Source organism: Epinephelus moara, chromosome 7 (genome assembly GCF_006386435.1).
Source record: "Epinephelus moara isolate mb chromosome 7, YSFRI_EMoa_1.0, whole genome shotgun sequence".
In the NCBI taxonomy this organism is placed as follows: domain Eukaryota; kingdom Metazoa; phylum Chordata; class Actinopteri; order Perciformes; family Serranidae; genus Epinephelus; species Epinephelus moara.
Window position 1 is genome coordinate 29,980,345 of NC_065512.1, and position 17,303 is coordinate 29,997,647.

The 17,303-nt window shown below is 39.5% G+C and overlaps 1 protein-coding gene across 4 annotated transcripts in view; it reads left to right on the plus strand.

The window, feature by feature from the left end:
- Positions 1–17,303, plus strand: part of LOC126392868 (partitioning defective 3 homolog B-like) — a 262,365-nt gene that overhangs the window by 48,692 nt on the left and 196,370 nt on the right. For 3 of the 4 annotated variants that reach the window (XM_050048554.1, XM_050048555.1, XM_050048556.1), the window contains exons 3-4: positions 3,681–3,834; positions 14,281–14,375. In XM_050048554.1, coding sequence (XP_049904511.1) covers positions 3,681–3,834; positions 14,281–14,375 — 249 coding nt within the window. Of the gene's footprint in view, positions 1–2,912; positions 3,082–3,680; positions 3,835–14,280; positions 14,376–17,303 lie in introns of those variants that run through there. The other variant, XM_050048557.1, reaches the window with a different exon arrangement.

A 17,303-nucleotide genomic window follows, 5' to 3' on the forward strand; every position in this document is an offset into this window, starting at 1 on the left:
TCTGTAAATACCCCATTCGTGAACTTTGAAGCTTCCATGTGTCTTACAAAAGGCGGCTGCTAACAAGTGGAGAAATTAAACTACAAAACGTCATCACACCAAGCTGCACTGAACACGGCATAACAACTAGGTCATGCGACTATGAAGATTGTGTAAAAAATATCTTGCTGAACGAAATGTGCCAGCTAGGCTTGGGCGATTGGACGAATATATCGCCAATCGCCCATCGGCTGAGTCCATCACGGTTGGTTTCATTTTTGGCGATTTTTTTGGGCGATTTTTGTCATTTTATTTTGCTAAATTAATGGTCTGTCTCCACAGAATTCAACTCGGTACATATAGTCCATAATTACTATGTAGAGCACAATTCAAAGTGTGTGCGTATTGGAACTGGCAGCTTCACATTGATTTCCGACGAGTCTTTCACAAAACAGTGATGGCGGAGCTGAAAGTTACGGCTGGGCTCCACCGGGCACGTCAGCGGCGCGACACATCTGCAGCGCGAGTCCCGTAGCAGCTCGCCCCCCTGTTAATCAATTACAGCGGCTCCACCGGCAATGGGAGCGGCACGACAACCCCCGTCTACCGCGCGACAACTCTCTCCTTTAGGATGCTCTTCTATTTTACGTGAAATAGTGTGCTAAATGAGCACAATGAATAAACCATTATCAGAGGTGATATGTGATGATTTGTTTTCATGCATTTATCCATGTTTATCCGTGACATTGTGTAAATGTCCGTGGCGGACATTTGAAAGCGAGTAGATGACAAACAGTAGGCTACAGTAAACTTGTAGATAACTCAAATATATGTAATAACTTAGGAAAATGCTTTAACTATCATGGCTCAACAAACGGTAAACAAGACGCTTGACGTGACGCTTACGTTTGCAGCCGGTGGAACCCGGCCGTAACGTTAATTCATAAACCATATTTGAGAACTACATCAAAAAAGATGTGCAGGTGTGCACCCCGATCGTTATAGTAGGACAGGTATGTTATCCCTATCTCCCACCTGTTTGCTGATTTAGAGGCTGTGAGCGAATGCGTCCTTCTGCAGCCGTCAGACTCTTTTTAAAATGGTGTCGGACAGTCGTCTTCAGCCCGTCTTTACAGCTTATTAGCTACTCAGCAAAGATCTCAAGGTGATTTTTTTAATGAATAAGAGTATAGCCTATAGGCTGTATGTTTCAGGAAAATTTCAATTCAATAATTTTGACATTAAAGACCACAGTCAGAGGATAAGGCGCCGGTAAATTTATTCAAACAGAATAAACAGTTGGTCGGTACACAAAAGTTACACAGTAACAGTAGCCTATGATAACAAATAAGTAAATATAAACGAAGGACATTGGAAAAATAAAGTGCAAAAATCACACAATCACATAAAATAATGATGTCCACTCCCTTTGCGCTGTCTTTATCATAATGCCGTTGCGGACGTGGCAAAAAAAACTTAAGCTGTTATAGCTGTTCCAAAAGCCTCTCGTAGGCTTATTGCTTGAATAAATAAATACAAATAATAATAAATATAGGCTAAACGAAGAACAATGGAAAAATAAAGTGCAAAAATCACATAAAATAAAAAAGTCCCTTTGCGCTGTCTTTAACTCAAAAACACAGTGTTTTACATGTTTTTGGAGAGGAAAACGAGCATGTTAACTTTATCTGGCTTAAGCAAAGTGCGCATATGGTTAACAATGTTACCAGCCGTGCTAAACACCCTCTCTGACGGCGTGCTTGTTGCCGGTATGCACAGATATTTCCGTGCCATGTTGGACATGAGTGGGCTCGCAAAGCACGCTGCATTTTTTTTGCTGCATTCATGTGGTGTCGGGAGATCCGAGTTGCCGAGTTGTTTTTCTGACATGAGGTGGCGTTCATGTGAATTATCCAATTCTGAAAGTCATTTTTCGATTCTTTCCGACATCACATGAATGCAACATCCCCCCTCTTTTTTTTTTTTCTCCGCCATACACACAACTGCCGAATATATCGGCAACCGCCGGTTGATGGGCTGACGGTGGCCGGTTGGAAATTTTTAACATATCGCCCAACCTTAGTGCCAGCATCATGAATGTTTGTTTGCCACAAAGCTTATTTTGGCAGTATTCCAAAATCCTATATCCTGTAGGCTTTTTGACAAGGGAACCAGCACGATGCTAACTTCTGCTAAGGCTTGTAGAATAATGTCATCTCTGGGGCACCCTGTAAGTGCCTCAATACTCAGTTCCACCTGACACAAGAGCCACAGAGCTTGCAGGGGCATGAAGTGACATATAAGTGCCCTAGATTTTTAATTTTTTTTTGAGAAGGAGCTAGAGAAGGAGTGAGAAAGAAAGTTATTTTCCTGTGCTTTTCCAATTCTTAATTTATCAAAAATCCAATAAAGAAACTTCCAGTGAAAATCTGCTTTAATTATCAGTCTAGCCTTTGAAATAAAACGAAGCCCTCGCTGGACTCCTCTGTACCAGCACCTGCGTAAGCTTTTAGTCAAAAATGTTGGCATCACTTTGGGCTTTAGAATTACATTTTCATAATGTTGGCTTCATTGTTTTTTTGTTTTTTTTTTGCTTTCTTGTGCAGAAAAGCCAGCCAGCAAATCACAATGCAGTGACTCATATCTGAATGTGTGTGCACACTTTAATATGTACCTGTTTGTAGCATGCATGCATATGCGCATATGTCTGTATCAGTGAGAGCGTATGTTGTACACTTGTGGGTTCCAGTGTAGCAGGAAGCCTCTGGCTTTACTGGCAAAGTCCTCTTTCTTTACTCTTAGCCACTATAGGCACGAAGCACACATAGATACACATACACACTCACACGTCTATTCAGGTTTTACGTGGAGGCCCCTAGAACGCTGTGTTGACAAGCTGTGTGCTATGTTAGGCTAAACGCAGACTCAGTGCAATACTCAATAGACAGGGATTCCACTATATAACACAGTTAGAGCTAGCAGGGCGTCGCATACACGCAGAAGGGAGACACGAATGGAGGCAGTTGTTTAACAGTAGACACACACTCTGTCGCAGGAATGCTGGGCTCCTTGGACGTCCTCTATAGCGTCCTCATCCACAAGGTAAATCAGAAACTGTGTACCAACAAATCCACACATGACACAATGTTGTGGATTTCTTTTTTTGAAAGATTTGACCAGCGGGGTATATTGTAGTTTTTCTTAAGGTCCCTAAAAGCCAGAAAAGTTTTACTTGGAAACTTTTTATCTCAGGATTTTCCTTTAGCTCCTGTAAATGCATTTTCTAACTGTGATCAAACATCTGTTGTATATTATAAGTTTTATTAAAAAAAAAAAAAGTACACGTCTGACTGCTTTGCGTTTAGGGTTAATCTGAATCTATTGCCTTCTGTTAGCATATTTCCCTTGACTTTGTATGCATTTATGTCACCTCTAAATTTTACTTTGTGTTGTACTTTATAATGTAGGTGAATTGCAGTGAATTGAGTGTATTGAAGTGGCTTTATTTTCAGTGAGTGGAGAGCGAGTAGGGAGTTGCAAATAGAAAACCTAGAGTGACTGTGAGTGGAGTTATATAAGATTCTTTGAACAGAATTCCTGCTGCTCCACTCTGATCAAATACTGTGTTCATAATGGATGAAAAGAGTAGAAGAAATAAAACAATTAACAGCTACATTTTGTGTGGTTTCTTTTCTGTCTAGCTGATGGCGGTGTATGAGGAACAGGAAGCCCAGCAGAGGGGTGTGGCTAACACAAGCCTAGCCCCCAGCCCTGACCTCTGCCAGTCCGAGCTGTCTGTCTTCCAGCCAATCGTAGGAGGAGAGATTGAAGTCAATTCCTCAGCCCTCAAGTCCAGTGAGTCATTTTTCATTTACTTAATGTATATTTATGTTGGTAGTGCCCCACCATGTGGCGTTTTCTCTTCTTTGTCGACAAGCCCACGCTGCTAAAAACAAAAAAAGCAAATCTTTGCAGATTTTAAGTTTGTAGGTTTGCAAAGTTAGGGTATGATAATGCAAAACTGCATTTTGAGATGTGCGTATTATATATATATATATATATATATATATATATATATATATATGCCCCTCCCCCTCTCCAAAACAGCCATATATCTTCTAAATTTAAGTTGCATTCTTCCACCAAACTAAGTTAACTCATTGTTAAACATACACTTCAAACTTGGCAGAAACAAAATAAAAGTCACCAAAACCAGTTTGGTTAGCCATTCCACTTACAGCACTTACAATCACCAACTCTGCTTTGGTTGAAATAAACCCTTAATTCACTGAGGTAGAAGTTAGAATATGCAGGCTCTACATGCTGTTTTTCCTCACTATCTCTCTCAGCCATTGCTCTGCCTGCAAAGCGGCATCTCTCACTCGTTCTTTGGAGGCAGACTATTAAATTAGCAAAATAAAACAACAAAAATTGCCCAAAAATATCACCCCAAAAACCAACCGGCAGTGTGCTCAGCTAACTGCGGAGATATAGCTGTCCAGCTGCCCAACTCTATTTGGTGACTCATCTTCACTGCTTTACATATATTTTACTTTTAGATGTACAACATGATTGAGCACGTAATGCAGTCGACTTGTGTATACCTCAGATCGCTATTTGTGAATTTTACAGATTGTACAAGCCAGGTAGACATCTTGTACCATGTGGTATAAACTATATTCATCCTAGCCACAGTACTGTGCTCAAAGTAATATTGTGGTAGCTCTGCTCTCTAGAAGATGAGCAATAACTTTAACATCAGTCAGGCTCTAGCATTTGCCAGCTCATCACAAAATCTCTTCCAAATTAGACAAAGTATTGTGCTTATGAAGACAAGCCAGTCCATGTTTTCGCTGGCAGTCGCAACTGCTGTGTGTTTTGCCCCTGTTGGCTCTTAGACACTAAATACTCCAAGTATTTCCAGTGCTTTCCCTGTCGTTAACAAGGCTGGGATGCTTTAATCAAGAAGTCAAATCTCCAGCAACATTTGTATGGTAAAAATGTCGAAGTTGGTCTTTATACTCTTCTGACTTTTTTCACACTAATGCATTTTGGATGTAGGCGAAGTTGTAACAGAAATCCCCACTCTGCTTCTGGGTCATTTCAAGGTTTAGTAACACATGGTCTAAATGCTGTTTCAAAGGACTGCTCTGAGTTTACAAAGGAATAAAAGTACTTTTGGGAGTCCCTGATTTTACCTTTTAGGTGTAACCTGTAGGTCAGTGCATAAACAGGTCAATGTCATTACTGATGTTAGACAAGAAACAGCTTCAGTGGGGCGGAAATTTGATGTGGAGATTGACTGCTAGGTCACGTAGGTGAAGGATGGTAGTTAAGTAGTGAGAGATGGATAGTTGGCTAAAATGAATACTATGTAAACTAATAATGAAGTACGGTTTGACATCACATATTGGCTTAATAGGTACAGAATATTACATTTAGTTTCAGAGTAGAGACATACTGTATATGTTTTTGTAGACAACAGCAATGATGTTAACTTTGAATTACAGTGCAGATAAAGGTCAGGATATGATGGGCATGTTCTGCAGGACAATGCTGAAAACAAGATGAGGACAGCTGAAACGTTGGCAGCACTGTCTCTTAGATGCAGAATGAGATGAGGATGAAAGAGAATCAAATGAAGAGAAGCAGAGAAAAGAGAAGACAGGAAGTGTATGCGTAATGTCAGGCAGCAGAACCAACTCTGATGTCTGTGTCTGCTTACTGTTCATTGGGATAGACCAATCTGAATGACCTTTCTTTTTCTACGTCTCCCTCTCTTTACCTCTCTTCCTTTGTTCCTCTCTGTCCTGGTCCCTCTTTCCCTCCCTTCCATCATCTCTTTCTGTCTTATGTCAAGTCAAGTGCCTGTTTAGTAGAGGTACTGTAGATGCGAGTGTGAGAGGGCTTAGAGCTGTCACAGTAACTTGTCCAAATGTAATTTTGCCTTAACATAACAAACCATGTGGGTGATGGATTGTGTGTACCTACAGTTCGCCGAAGCCTATGCATTACTTCCCTCCTGCTGTCAGCTAATCATGGATTCAACTTCCTTTAGTTGTGAATTGTAGACTCTATGTATGCTTTGTTGCACAGTCTGTACCAGTCATCCATTTCAAGGCTTGACATTTAAACATAATCTGTCAAGGTTGTTTTCAAAATGTCATTAATATGCCAAATGATGTGTGATAATGCTATCCATCTTTTGTAAGTTTCATTTCCATTAGCAAGTTTCATTACTTTCCACTTGTTGTTTTTGATGAGACTGTTGAATTTGAGCTTTAAGGACGTCTAGCAGTTGTTTGAGCTCAAGGACTCCCACTAGTGATGTGCATGTTAGGGTTATTTAAAACGTACACTAACTCGGCCTGTTAATAGAGCCAGTCTCTGAGGGATGGGAATTACCAGAGGCCCTACGATATGATACAATGATTCTTTTGTCACAATACAATATTTTTGCAATTTTAAAAGTTTTGTGATAGGCTGAGTATTGCAATAACATATATTGCAATATATTGATTGGATAGGTCCAACAAACACCAACTTTCACCAGAGAGAGCAGTGTTTGCGTCCCGTAACATTCTACAGCCAATCCCTGTTCTTTTATCCTAAACCAACCCACGTGTTTTTGTTGCTTAAACCTACCCACTTGTTTTGTTGACTATACCCAACCATGTTTGTTTGTTGTTGAAGGCAAAAGAACATCAATTCGCAGTGTTGTACCGACATAGTGCGTTTACTTTTACTTTAAACGTTACATTTCCTGTGAAAGTTGAACTGTATCTTGAAAGAAGAGAACTAGACACGGTGTCCCAGAACATCAACAACCAACGCACCCAGGGTACCTTGCACGTCATATGTGGACGTGGAAATTCCATGACCAAAACGTCAATATGTAACAAGGTCGGAGTGAGAATGTGTTGTAATTTCCAGTAAATATCACAATATAAAGTACTCACACATCTTTTAGGGGGTTAAGTCTTAAGTATGATCTTGGGCGCATAGCCGATCTCTTTTGTGGTTTGTTTACATGATTAAACTGAAGTGCATATTTAAATCCAGACGTGCTTGCTTGCTGTTAGGACACTGTATTAGGCTTACGTTTTCTCAAAGGGAAATATGTTACCAAACATTATGACCAGAGAGATTTAAATATGTCAGACTACAACATATTTTCCTGGTCAAAAATGGGATATCGGGGGCGCTTGAACGCAGCAGCACTCACGATAAAGTGGAAAGTTGACTACAGCACAATGTTTTGTAAGTTACTAATAACTTACTCGGAACTTCTGCTTGGACACTTAGTAACCCACCTGTCCAAAACCTGCAATATTTTTCTTAAACAAGCTTGCCCAAACCACCTAACCCCTGGGTTATGGGCTGACCCACAGATGACTAACTCCCACAGTGAATTTCAGTTATAACATAGTTTTGTACAATAGATCAGGGTTTCTCAACCTTTTGTAACACAAGGCCCACTTCTGCTATTTAGAACATTTCCAAAGACCACTTTTCCAAATAAATGATGGAAAAACAAAACACAGTATGACTAAAAATAGTGAAAAACAAAACAGAACTGGGCTCTAAATATGTGTTATGTCATTGCAAGTTGTAATGATCAAAATAAATTATGAATCCAAATGTTATGTATTAAGGGCCGTATGTCCTCACCATGTGCAGGGTTGGCAAAACATGTTTGTCTACCTGATGATGTGCCTTGATTGGTGTGGTGACGTTTAAATGTAACTGGTCTCTGAAATTATGCATTTTCATTTTATTTTAATTTGTGTGAATTCTTGAGCATGATCATATATGAAAACAACTAGTTTTATAAATGATCAAAATTGATTTTTAATGAAATCTAACCATTTGGCAGTACCTCAGTCAGTAAGATGGTGCTTTGAGGCCCACCAGTGGGCTGCAGCTTGTAGCAGGAGTATATTATTACAGTAATATTCCTACTTTCATCTTCCCCTTGCAGTAGATATTAATTCCACATACTATGTATTAATGCAGAAAAAAATTATGTATCTTGCATCTATACTGCTCGATTTGACAGAATTGACATTTGATCTTGTATGACCTTCCTGAGTGAAGGGGCCTTAGCTGTATGATCCAGACACTGTTAAGACAGGAAGTTTAGTCTGTTTCTGTATGGTCGCCTGTCAGCAGAGATTAGTAGAAATGTGTGACTGTCACGGTAGATTAGGGGTAACGGAACTCTGGAAACTATCACTGTCAGTGTGAGAAGGTCAGATTTAGGCCTCTCTAACAGTCTAATGTTTTGCCCCTGACTCTAACCACTTGTTTCTTTTTTACTGTCTATACTGTACAAGTCTCTGTAAGTCTTTAGCTCATTGTTTTTGCTTCTAATGTCTTTTTCTCTTGCTCTCTTTACCTCTTTTCTATCACTATTAACTAGCTCACATGATGTTTCACTTTTTAATCTCCATCAAAGACTCAAACAGAGTCAAAAACAGGTATAGGAGTGTTGATGAGCACCACTCATTGCTCAAATGTTAAGTGTTGACATAATCAGCATTAGAATTGATAGGGAATACCATACAGTTTTTCCTTCAACGGTAGTTGTAGCTGTACTTTTTATCATGAGTAGAATCTCTAGTGTAATGAAGGGGTTTTAGAAAAGTGTCAAATGTTGTACATAGTTATTTTGACAATGTTTAAAATCAGCATTTTCACAGAACACATTGTGACATGTCAGAGTAGGAAAAGTGAAGTTGTGATTAAAAAAAATGATAAAATGAATGATGGCTGAATTCTACTTGGCAGCTTTAGTGTAAGGACCAGTGTGTAGGATTTAGGGGCATCCATTGACATAAGTAATATTCTGAGCTATGTTTTCATTAGTTAATTGTCACCTGAAAATAAGAATAATTTTGTTTTCGTTACCTTAGAATAAGCTGTTAATATCATATATGGAGTGAGTCCTCTCCCAAAGAGTCTCCCATGTTGTTTGCATTTTCGTGTCTGCCACCATAGTTCTCTTACACGCATGGCACATGGGAGAAGTTAAAGCTCTGCAACCTCACCACTAGATGCCACTAAATCCTACACAGTGGACCTTTAAAGGGTCTTTGTATTGTTCATGCTGGTTCAGTGTCACACTGTCACAACTCACTGGAAAACTTTAGTTGATTGACGCCATCGTTAATGTTAGTAACAGCTGTTCTTTTCCTACCGTTACTACAACAATGAGATATTTTATTTATTTGCTTTAAGAAGATATTTCCCATCTTTTTTGAGAAGATTATGCAACATTTATTGATTATTAAACGTACAACACTCTTTAAATATGTGCAGTGTAACTGAACTGATGCAGCCTTAAAAACTAGGAAAAGACATTTAAGCTCTTTTATTTTATTAAAACTAAACAAAGGGTAGTGGGGATTTCTAGATGATAAAAAATGTAACTTTGCATTTTGCAAGGCCAGTCTGGTAAATATAACTGATGTTGGATGACCTATGGGCATATAGACAGAATAGTATCACTGTTTTTCCCTAGATGGCCATTGGTATCTATCTTGATTCGCCATAGAACATGACCAGCATTTACCCACATACAGTGAGACATTTTGACTAGAGCATTGCTGGTTTAGAGTCTTAACAGGCCTACTTAAGTCTAATACTGGCAAGGTGTTACAGCAAAGCAACATTTAATAGCACTGAATTAAATTTTATTTAAAGGCTGCTTTTTTTGTCTTACCTTTTTTCCTATTGATTTTTTGTGTTCTTTAATCTTCATTCATTTCAATCACTGTAATTTCACCTGGACATATCCACATCTTTGTATCGCACTTCATTCCCTTCATTTCTTTATCTATTTTTTCCATCTGTTTTTCATTTTTACGTCCTTTGTCCTCGATCCTTTTATCCAACTTTCGTTGTCTTTGTTTGAAGAGATAAATTGATTAGGAGTTTGATGTAATCCATACCCCCCAGCCAGGCTTAAGAGCACCAAGGGTCCATTTTGTGACAATCAATATATGACCCTGCAAATATCATTTGGCATGTGTTCTGAGTAGTCCACTCATTCAGAGGTTCCCTCCACCCTCACCACCACCTTTCTCATTTTATTCCCAGTGGACCCATACAGGCTAACATGACAACGTTCTTAATGTATATATGGATTGATGGGCCCTATGAATGGGGGTGGTAGATTTGAGGGTCGGCAGTGCGACACACAGAACATAATAATACCTCCAGCAATAAATGTTATTTATTCGGGTAGCTTTCTACAGTGTTGACTTTTCTCACCATTTCACTGTTTCTTCAAGCTCCAGCAGAAGCAAAGGCAAAAGTGTGGTGTGCTTCATCCATCAGCTTCTCTTAAATGATAATTTTATGCAGTGGGCTGATGAGATGTGAAGAAGGAGACACTATCATATGTTACTTACATGCACACAGAGATCTGCAAACCAGACACTTATTGGCCATTTGGACGCATGAACACCAGTGTGTTCACTGAAGGGATATAAAGGAAGGGATCATACATTAACTTCTCACACACTCAGGCTTTCAGAGCTGCTCCTCACAGGCATAATGAACACATGGAGTGCTGCACATGTACATCTCCAAAAACAACATTCAGGAATGAACTTTCTGATAACACTGCGGCAGTATGTAATCAGAAGACATGGACATATATATACACATAAGTGTCTCGGCCTGTGCTGGCTGATGAGTTTGGATGATGTAGAGAAGTAGTAATGAAACCATTATGTTTCATTACCATGGTGAATATTTTAGGTTCGTGCTTTCTTCCTCGTTGTTTCTATTTTCTTTTGACTTTTATCTCTCTACTAAATATCCGCCGCCCACTAGTCACACCACTCTATTGCCCTTTATTTTATTTTTTTTAACAAGATAAAAATGGTAGATGTACCTGAGTTTCCATGGAGATGGTTATTTAACTAACCGAGGATACTTGGACATGCAGAAGCCCCATGTAGCTTCTAGGGCTGTACCCAAATATTCGGATATTCGAATATTCGTTTCTATGGGTAGGTATTTGTTATGAAAATTTTGTATTCAATATTCGTTTTTTTTAATTTTTTTTAAACATATTTTTTTTTGTGCTAAATGTAGTTTTTTTGTTGTTGGTAAATGTAGGTAGGTTATCAATAAAAATCAAAACTTTTAAATTGCATTGTTAAAAATGCGCATCCGTCTGAGGCTGTGGATCAATGCCAAATTTTACCACTTTATCACTATTCCCTCTAACTTGTAGCTGTTTTTTCATTATATTTGAATTTTATATGAATTATGGAACCGTTTTTGTCAACGTTTGTTTCCCCCGTTTTGTACAATAAATTATTGTTTAAAGTTTCAACAAGTTTCTTTTGGAGTGCGTGACACAAGTGTGTTTTGAAAACGACCGCGGACTGTCACCTGCTCAACGCATCAGTACCTTTGGATGCCATGACAGTAATAGATTATAGATTAATAGATTATAATAATAATTCCAAAATATCATTTACAGACCGATTTAAGAGACGATCACTGCTGCCCGACCCGCAGGTCCATTTGCGGGTCCCGCGGGTTACGGGTCGACCCGTATAAATGCTGTACACAACAGTAAGGCTATAGACATTATATTCTATTCAGGCCGGCAGAACCAGCAGCGCATCGGCTCTACATTGCACGGCACTGCTGATTAAACATTTTATTTCAGCACAGAGTGTCTGTCAGCAACCAATTACTTGCGGAGGCTTCCTACAACTTGTTTCAGCTGTTCCGATTTAATCAGAAGGCAATGTACTGAAGGAGACTGTTGTGCCATCACAACTTTTTTGTGGTTTGAGAGCAAAGATCCAGTCGCCGCTGTGCAAAACTCCGCAATACAATTAGGTCCGAAAAAAACCCGGAGTTGAGTTTCCAAAATGTTGCGACCAGGCACCAGACCCTAACCAAAATGCATGCAAGAGGAAGCTACAAAAATCGTGGACACACTGCTGAAAAAATGCAAAGTAGTGGAGTTAAATGCCAAGCGGACAAAGCTGGAGTTGGTTTTCACTGTCATATTCTCAAGTGATACTGTTTACAAACAGTAGCTGACAATTTCTGCATAGTATACCTTTAACTAATTTTTTGGGAAGCGTTGCATTCTCAAAAAGCCTGCCCATTAATTTATTACACTGATTGTTGGGATGTTGTGTTTTTTGTTTGGAAAGCACACTTTGACTTGGACTGATGTCACCGGCACATTGCATTGTAGAGAGGAAATTCATTTTGTCAACCTAACAAAGTAAAAATATTCATGTCTCCTTACTCTTTCTTCCTTATTATGCTTTGACACTCAGAAAAAAACACGCACAAGCACCTCTCTGTAGTGTGCCATGACTAGCTTAAGGTCTGTATCTTGTCATCTAAAAGATTATTATTAGACATGAATTTCGCTGAACTATGACTCCATCAAAAATGAGCAGTTTTAAGGCAGTTTTGTGAGTGTGAGTACACGTGTATTGTGCATGTGTCAGAAAGACTGGCTGTAGATTATGAAGCAGTGCAGATGCACTTTATCAATTTTCACTATTTTTGCATTATTCTTTGTCTCTCTTGGTGCTTTTTCCCTCTCCGTAATATCTCTTGTTCCATTAACAATATGATAGGAAGTAGTCACACTGTGTACATAATGGACTGACAGAGAGCCAGGTTGCTCTGGTTTTTAACAGAGCAAGCTGGAGGGGAAAAGAGCACAGCTTGAAGAAATACAGCATATCTAATGTAGATTAAAACTAAAAAGAAAGAAAACAAAAAGTTTTTTAGAACTGGGGGTTAAGGCCATGTTCATATTGGGTACGGTTGACCCACTGCTCAGCTTTCACATTAGTAATGTTGTTCTTTACCCGTGTACCCTTGCGTCATCACCCTACGTGACATTATTTTGTTGCGCTACAGTGTAGAAAAGAACGGTAGAGATGGAAACTGCTGCCATGGGGGCCGTCATCAGCAGGGACTGGTGTAGCAGTGAGGTGAAGAAGTAAGCTCCTGGCTGGAGGAGGAGTCGCTGCTGTCTGGTGCGCAACTCTCTGCCTCCTGCCATAGCTCAAACTGCACGTTGAAGGCGGCAGTGAAGCCGGATCTGGGTAATCAGTCATAAAATTAAACCGTTTCATAACTGGTTAAAAACTCGTCTTAGTTGTGTTTAATGGCTGCCAACTTCTATGTTATGGTACAGTCAGTACTCATACCTTATGTGTACCTCACTGGAGTACTCATGAACCATACTCCTTTTCAAGTGAACTCAGGCACGGATTGGTTTACCTTGCCCGGGTACAGTACACAGGGTTCACACAATTCAAACGAATTGGACTTAAGGGTCAAGTGTACTCAGATAAGGGCCAGGGTCCCTGATGTGAAAGCCCCCTACAATTCCTGTAGGTCATTCAAGACTCACATTCAGATTGTTTTTCTTCAGCTAAAACAATCTTTTTCAACTCGTCCCAGCTATAAAACTACATCTGTAAGGCTGTAGTGAAATGCCTTACACACTGGGGGCGTTTTCTTTTCATCTTATATTTTTTTTGAACTGTTGTTTTTGTCTTGAGTACTTTCACATAAAGCACAAAAATTATGTGTTGAAAAAGGCTTTGTAGTCTTTTTTTAACCAAGGTTAATTTTTCTGAGCTTTCTCACTGCAAATAAAAACATCGGCCAATCACATTCTGTGGAACAACAACACAGATGCCCTGTAGTCCAAACTTAGAAGGCAAACTGTACTGCTTCCCTTTACCTTCTCACTTCATTCAACCTTCAACCTTGAAAAAGACAGCTCATACAAGGTCCACTTGTTCCATTCTTACCTTTCCATTGAAAGACATAGACATATACACTGCGGAACTGTTTACCAGAGGAAACTCAAATTCATTCACAACATTTTGCTTAAGGAAAAACTCAACTGCACAACTTACAGTACCTTACGCTATACAGCATCTTACCTTAGACAGATTGCCACACGCTGCTCAGGGTCAATAGGATTCTTGTAGTTGGTCCTCTGCCTCGTCAGATGCAGCGCTTGCATCCCCAGATGGACCTCAAAGTGGTGTATTTTTTGTAAGAATGAGCTGGCGTGAATCTATGTGAATCTTGTATTGAACAAGTGTTGCAACTGCTGAAAATTTTACATTGCTGTCGGTATGAATAGTTTTGATGCAAAATATTCTCAGGCAAGTATTTTATATTTTGTGTGATTTATTTGTCTTGTAGGCCTCAATTAAAAAACACAACATTCAAGGCTACCTGCACATATGAGATGTGTTTGTGTCCTTGTGTTTTCTACAGACACCCCCCTGTTGGTGAGAAGCAGCAGCGACTCAGCCCTCAGCCCCCAGCCGACAGAGACCGAACCCTCCCTCCATGAGGACACCACGGGGATGGTAAGACCCTGAGGCACTTTGACAAAAAAAAGACACACAGACACATGCAGTTTGAAACACACCATACTGTACACACATCTTGCGCACATAACATTCACAAAGAGGAAGAGCAACACATAAAAATGGTCTCCCCATGTGGTCAAGTACACAGTTGCGATGGTGAGAGCCAAATGGACACACAAACATTTTTTTGACAATATAATAAATGTACTGCTCAGGAAGCCAGCTTTCATTTCTAAATGTATGTAGTAGACATTGCTAAAAATGTCCCAATTATGCTCACGGACAATACATTAATTTTTAATTGTTTCCTTTTAATATGTTTTACTATTTTTTGCCCCAGTAGCAACACAATGACCTCACTTAAAGGACAGCTTCGGTATTTTTCAACCTGGGCTCTATTTCCCCATGTGTATGTGTGCGTATGATTCATGGGTACCACTCGTTCTAAAATTGGTTCAGTATTGAGCCACGGAATGAGCTAAAACAGTAATGGGGGCAAATGCGTCCCATATAAAAGTGCTTTTTTTCGCCACTGACCGGTTCAGATCGCCAGTGTTATCTCTGTAGATAGCATATTGTAGCGGCCCTGGGGCAGTGGTGAGTGTGGTATGAGTGGAGTCAGCTGTCAGTCAGTGTTGGAGCAGAGAGGCGGATGGCATCCCCGCTTGGTACTGTAAGTGAGTATGTGTGTGTGAAGTGTGTGTTTTTTCGCCACTGTGGTGAAAAGAAGCACTTTTATACGGGGCGCATTTGCCCCCATTACTGTTTTAGCTCGTTCCGAGGCTCAATACTGAACCAATTTTAGAACGAGTGGTACCCATGAATCATACGCACACATACACATGGGGAAATAGAGCGCAGGTTGAAAAATACCGAAGTTGTCCTTTAAGAATGGGGAGGACATCATGCACGTCCCTCAGAGGAAGATTTTTAATGATTGCTCTGACCCATTCAGCTTTTGTCAAGCTTCAGCATTGGGTCAAAGGTACCACTGGGGCAGTACTAACTAAAGAATCTAATTTAAACATTGCAATGAAATTTACTGTGCACATTCATTCTCCCCAGAGAGTAAACCCTTAAACCATCAATCCTATAAACTTTTCTCCAGTGTCAAGAGAGACTCTAAATGTGAGAAACGTGTCAGAATAATTGCATAGCATGGACAGCACCATCTACGGGTTTCAGTTGCTTAGCAGTACAAAAAGATTGTCATATTGGCTTACTTAAGTAATGCAAAGTATAGTGCCTTTTTATTAACATTAATAAGATAATAATTTCTAAGACGTGTAAATGGAAAAAGGATTTGCATGAATTTTCTTTCATGTCTTATGGTCAGCTTTTCGGTTGTGTTCTAAGAGGTTCACCAGCATTTGTAAGATATTGATTTAGTGTGATGGATCCTCATGGACACTATGAGCTTTACTCTGTGCTATTGTAATCTAATAGGCAGATCATCACAAAAACTGCTAAGCACATTAGTACTCCCAAGGGGATAAACACTTTGATTTTAATGACCCCATGGCCTTTCAGGACGCCACTGCTGGTAATGCTCAGACCATAGCAAGTTGTTGTATAGTCTTAATGTTTTACTACCTACAAATGTATTTCTCATTGGAATTACTAAATTTCTCCCTCTGAGTCTGTGAAGGTCATTGAGAATAAATAAAAGGTACTTCCCGAAGTCAGATAAAAACTAGCGGTGAATTGTAATTGTATTGGTTTATTGTATAGCATGTACTTAAGTGTGGCTTGAATTACTGCCCCCATTTATTATATATATTTCATACCTACAAAATTAAAAAAAGTGTGAATACATCAGTTTTATATGAACCAAACGAAAAGTGAATCAAGTATCAGTACAAATAATATATATAATATATAATAAAACAAGTAAGAAGGAACTTTTTATCCTTTTTTGCCACAAGTGAAGTTCTGACATGTGCCAGGAGTGTGTTTCTGTGTGTCATGGTGTATGTGTTTAAAGGTCAGGGGTGAGTGTCGCCTGTGGTGTCTTCATGTTCTTTCTAATCCAGACATGCTTTATCACATCAGACTCCTCTAACAAAGATGGATGACTCTCTCCATTTCTTTTCCTCTCTTTTCATCCTGTTTCTCCTTTTCTCAAAAGGTCAGAGGGCAAGCGCTTGCTCCTTTCTCTTTTTTCCTTCTCTGCTTCTTCGTCCCCCTCCTCCCCTCCTTCCATACCTCTGCTGATCCCACTTTTCCATTTCCCCTCTTTTCCTTTCTTTCCTTGGTCCAAGTGGTGTCAAAATTAATAATTTGGGGTCCATGTCTAACGTCAAGTCAACACAAAATTAGCTATTATTGAATCACAAACCTACCTTTCTTTGGTTTATCATATCTCATGCTTTATTCTCTTCTCTACAACAATTGCAATTTCGTAAATGCTTCCAAATTCCCAACCCTCTGGGTACTCTATTTTCCTTTACTCCTTCTATCAAGACAGTTCTCTCTAATCAATTGTCTTCTTCTATTCTTTCCAGCCTCTACATTTGCTTTGCAGGGTTCAACGCTAAGGTTTTTTTTCACTTGCCCAGTCGGGCAAGTTGGTCAGAGATCTACTTGCCCGAAGTCAGTTTTTACTTGCCCTATAAAAATTGTTTAATTTAAGCGGCTATCAATTAACAAAGACTGCAGTTATTTTATTCCCCTAGGATGGAGTTGTAGCAGCGGAGGTGAAGCACACGCATGAAAAATAATTTTCACAAGCGTGAAACTTTTTTGTATGCTTGCAAAGCACAGCCTGCTGGGATGTTTCTATGTATCTACTGGCACCAGAAGGGCTCTTTAGGACTAAGTACATACAGTACATTTGTGCACAGTAATGAGCAGGTGAAATGTCTGTCTAGCTTACATATGAGGTGTCTCAAGATTTAGGAACATACAATTTTATTGAATATAATA